This window comes from Naegleria lovaniensis (assembly GCF_003324165.1).
Source record: "Naegleria lovaniensis strain ATCC 30569 chromosome Unknown tig096, whole genome shotgun sequence".
In the NCBI taxonomy this organism is placed as follows: Eukaryota; Heterolobosea; class Eutetramitea; order Acrasida; family Naegleriidae; genus Naegleria; species Naegleria lovaniensis.
The window spans coordinates 1-3,784 of NW_025407923.1; the positions used below are offsets into that span (position 1 = coordinate 1).

The 3,784-nt window shown below is 37.6% G+C and overlaps 2 protein-coding genes across 2 annotated transcripts in view; both read right to left on the minus strand.

Moving 5' to 3' along the window:
- Window positions 1-24: 24 nt before the first annotated feature.
- On the minus strand, window positions 25-3,223 carry C9374_000373 (uncharacterized protein; the record flags this gene model as incomplete). The annotated part of the gene is made up of 3 exons (XM_044693290.1): window positions 25-279; window positions 380-1,123; window positions 1,217-3,223. The coding sequence occupies 3 exons, from the start codon at window positions 3,221-3,223 to the stop codon at window positions 25-27; spliced, it is 3,006 nt and encodes a 1,001-aa protein (XP_044541447.1).
- A 521-nt stretch (window positions 3,224-3,744) lies between these two features.
- The window catches only part of C9374_000374 (uncharacterized protein), a gene marked incomplete at both ends in the record, with an annotated part of 1,104 nt that continues 1,064 nt past the window's right edge, over window positions 3,745-3,784 (minus strand). The window contains one exon of the mRNA XM_044693301.1: window positions 3,745-3,784. This exon is cut by the window's right edge and continues 1,064 nt beyond it. Within this exon, the coding sequence (XP_044541448.1) occupies window positions 3,745-3,784 (40 nt within the window).

The following is a 3,784-nucleotide window of genomic DNA, read 5'->3' on the forward strand; positions in this document are numbered from 1 at the left end:
TGCAAATGCACACCACCACCAGTTTTATTGTACCATCTCATCTTCTTCATCGTTTTCATCACCATCCTCTTCGTCATCGCTCTCATCTTTATCTGTGCCAGTCATGGTGAAATTCTCAAGATCTGCATCAAAGGCAGTTAACATGGCTTCCTCTTCCTCTTGAATAATCATTTCAGGTGACATGATCGTAGAAGAATGATCTCCTCGAGTAGTGGTTAATGTAGATTGTGAACTCTCAGAAGCAGTATTATTCGAAGAAGGAACCATCAAATCCAGATCCTGTCAACACTTGTTGTTGTTGTTGTTGCAATTTCAACTTCTTTCTCTGCTCTTTCTTTTCTTGTCTTTTTCGTTCCTTGTATTTCTTTAAGGTACCCACCAAACTCTTATTCGAAATATTTCGCCCTGAAGTGAGATCATTATAGAGAGTGGCAGAGAGATCGAGTTTGTGAGCCTCTTCTTTGCCCATACATTCTACCACAGTTTTCCAGACAGGATCTTCGGGACTAATTTCTGGTATTTGTCCATTAATATGTTTTCGAATGTATTCATTGAACCCTTTCATCATACCTTTCGCTCTGTCCATTCGAAGCATGTTGATGGCAGGTCTTGCATTTCCTCCAACATCTAGTAAGTGAATTTGTGAAATAATGGTTCGGTGTGAATCTAATTTCTTGATTTGGTAAAACTGAAAATCTCGAATGTCAATGAGCTTTTTACCTTCATTCACATTCTTGCCATCTTTGTAAAATCTTTCATGTTCACACGGTTTATACAACAATGTCAATTTTTGTTCATTCTTGTCATAGTATGAGGTGCAAGCGCTCAAGAAACTTCGTTTGGTTTTGAAGGGGAATGGAAAACAAACTCCGTAACGAATTATGGAAACGGATCGTTTACCTCGTTTGAATTTCTCGTTGGGATACATCTTTTTCAGAGCTTCAAAATCATAATACGCAAGTTCGTCGCAACTGGTAATATTGGGATCGTATCGGTGCACGTGAAATCCTGGCATGCAACATTGACGAACGGCCTTATTGGTAAAAATTAAGCAATCGATTTGGGAGTCGCACAAATCAAGAGTTAACAATCGGAGTAAAGACATTTGGTTACTACTTACATCCTGTTATTAATTGTAAAATTCGAATGGTTGTCATGAAAATTATGAAAAATTACATGAAAAAAATGTTATCAACCATGATGTACTACTACTTACAAAAGGATGTGGTAAAATTCCCCACCACTTATTCGTTTGCATCTTTTGATAAATTCCAACATTAGGAAAGAGCATCTTTCCAGAAATTTTGTACACATTAATACTTGGTTCTTTCGTAGATCCAATTAATTTCCAATTATAATCATCCCGTGCCAAATATTCCATAAATTCAATATCTCGATCAAAGACCATTGGCAACTTGAAATCATCATCCGTGTAGGGAAAATAGGTGGCTTCCTTCAATCGACCAATCTTATTCAAATAGGTCACACCTTGTTGCTGTACACATTTGAGCCACAATTCACTTCTCACAAATCGAGGAAAACTGTCATTTTCCAATTCGAAAAGAACTGAATTTTTCACAGTTCTAAATAGCAAGTGAGGTAATTGTGGCAAGACCCACTCATCAAAATTTTGGTATTGCTTGTATTGCCAAAATAAATTGACATAGGTCGTCTTGTCACGAGAGGAAATGTTAATTTCCTTTTTTGAATCTTCCTCAATAAATTCTTTCATAATTTTTATGGCACTCATGATGATTTTTCGCTTCATACTGTTGATACTTTCTTGTTTGGAACGAGGTGTATTCATTGGAAGTGCCATTCGAGAAAGAGCTGAAGGAGTAACTTCTTCAGAATTTGCATTTCGTTGTTCTTGCCCATGGCTATCATTTTGTTGGTGAGGAATTGGTGAGCTGGAATTTTGCGTGTCATCTATTGCTGCTGTTGATTCTTGTGGTGTTACTGAGGAGTTCACTAAATTTGAACAAGTATCGGAAATTTCGTCTTCCTTCTTGGTCAATGCACTCAATTTTAAACTCAATCGTGGCAAACTTGGAGCTGGGTTACTAGAACTGACCTCACTCAAGTCGCCACTTTGATCCAAACTAGATGTACTATTCTGAGCTCGAGCTGTTCTCGATTCACCTTGATTCATCGTTGGGGATCCCAAGAGTGGACTCTTCTGCGAGGCCGATTGAAAATGTGTACTGTCCTTATTCTTTCCAAAGAATGATAAAATCAACGATTGTACGCTAGAAGCTTGAGTGAGATTGTTACTACTGCTGCTACCACTAGAATTCATTCCTCCTCCACTATTATTGCTGCCGCTACTAGTCAAACTCTTAATCACTCTCATCAACTTGTAATAATCCATCTCTAATTCATTCACTTGTTGTACAAATTCTAATGGCTCTGTATTATGTTCCGTTTCGAGATAATTGTAAAAAGCTTTGAACATATTCTTGTCCGTAAAGATACGATGAAAATGGAAAATATAATCTTGAATAGTATTCATATTAATGGAAGAAGAGTTGGATTCTTGTTGGTTCACCGATGATGGTTGTGTATGAGAGGAAATACTTAGGGCACTTGATTTCTTGGATAACTTTTTCTTTTCCGATGATGAAGAGACTGGAATTTTGAAAACGACATCGTGAGGAGGGTTGGATGGTGAATCATCGGCTGCAACATCTTGATGGGCACTTGTTGTTTGATCTGTGGTTGTTGTCGTGGAGACTTGTTTCTTCTTTTGAAATCGGCTTAACATTCGAGCAGCTAGAGATTCTCTCCGAACCAAACTAGTGGGCTGAGAAGAAGAGGCTTGATGAGAAGAATGATCATGGGATATAGGTCTTCTGGGATTCGAAGGTTGTTGCAACAATGATGGCTGTGATTCTTCTTTCTCTTCATGGATGGATGAAACAACTCCAACAGCTGTTGAAGTAGTGGTGGGTATGGATGTTGTTTTAAAATTTTCGTCATGATGATGATGATGGCTGGAGTCATTTACAACAAGAGCAGGAATAGACTCACTCGGTGGAGTCGAATCATTGGAAAGAGTAGTTGAAGCAGAATTGGGAATAATACCTGCCGAAGAGGGTGTTGTACTCGTCGTGGTCATCATGGATGTTGTTGTTGCTGATGATGAATCAAGAACAAGTGTTTCTTCTTTTGAAACCATAAATACTTGCTGTTGAGTTGAAGAGGTCTGTGTTTCGTCTTGCATTTTGTTATATATTGTTGTTGTTGTTGTAATTGTTTTGAAACTGATTGCAACTGTTCTGCATAACAATCGAAAGTCTTAATTCGTGAATGGCTGACTGTTCATGTACAAGAATTGTTGGCAAGGCAACGGTACAAGAGTATATGGTATTAATTAGGAACATTCCATATAATCACACGATGTTGTTGTTGAATATTGTGTCAACACATTAGAAGAAATTGGAAATCAAACCATTTTTCATCATCATCGAAATTCAATACTTCTTAAATATCTTCAAAAACAACAAACCTTTTCAATCCACACTCTCTCGACAACACCAACAAGAAATTGATCTCAACAAAATCTCTCGAGATGGTCTTTTTCTAGATGTTAACACACAATTGCCCACTGCAATGATCAATATATTGGCTCCACCTTTCGAAATCAACCACACACAAAAACGTTTGTGAGATTGTCGTTAAATTATTATTATGTACTGCCAACAAGTTCACGTTCGTTGAATGCAAAATGGTGCTGAAAGGTTTTTATGAAAGCACAGATTTGTGTGGATCTGCACTGCAATTT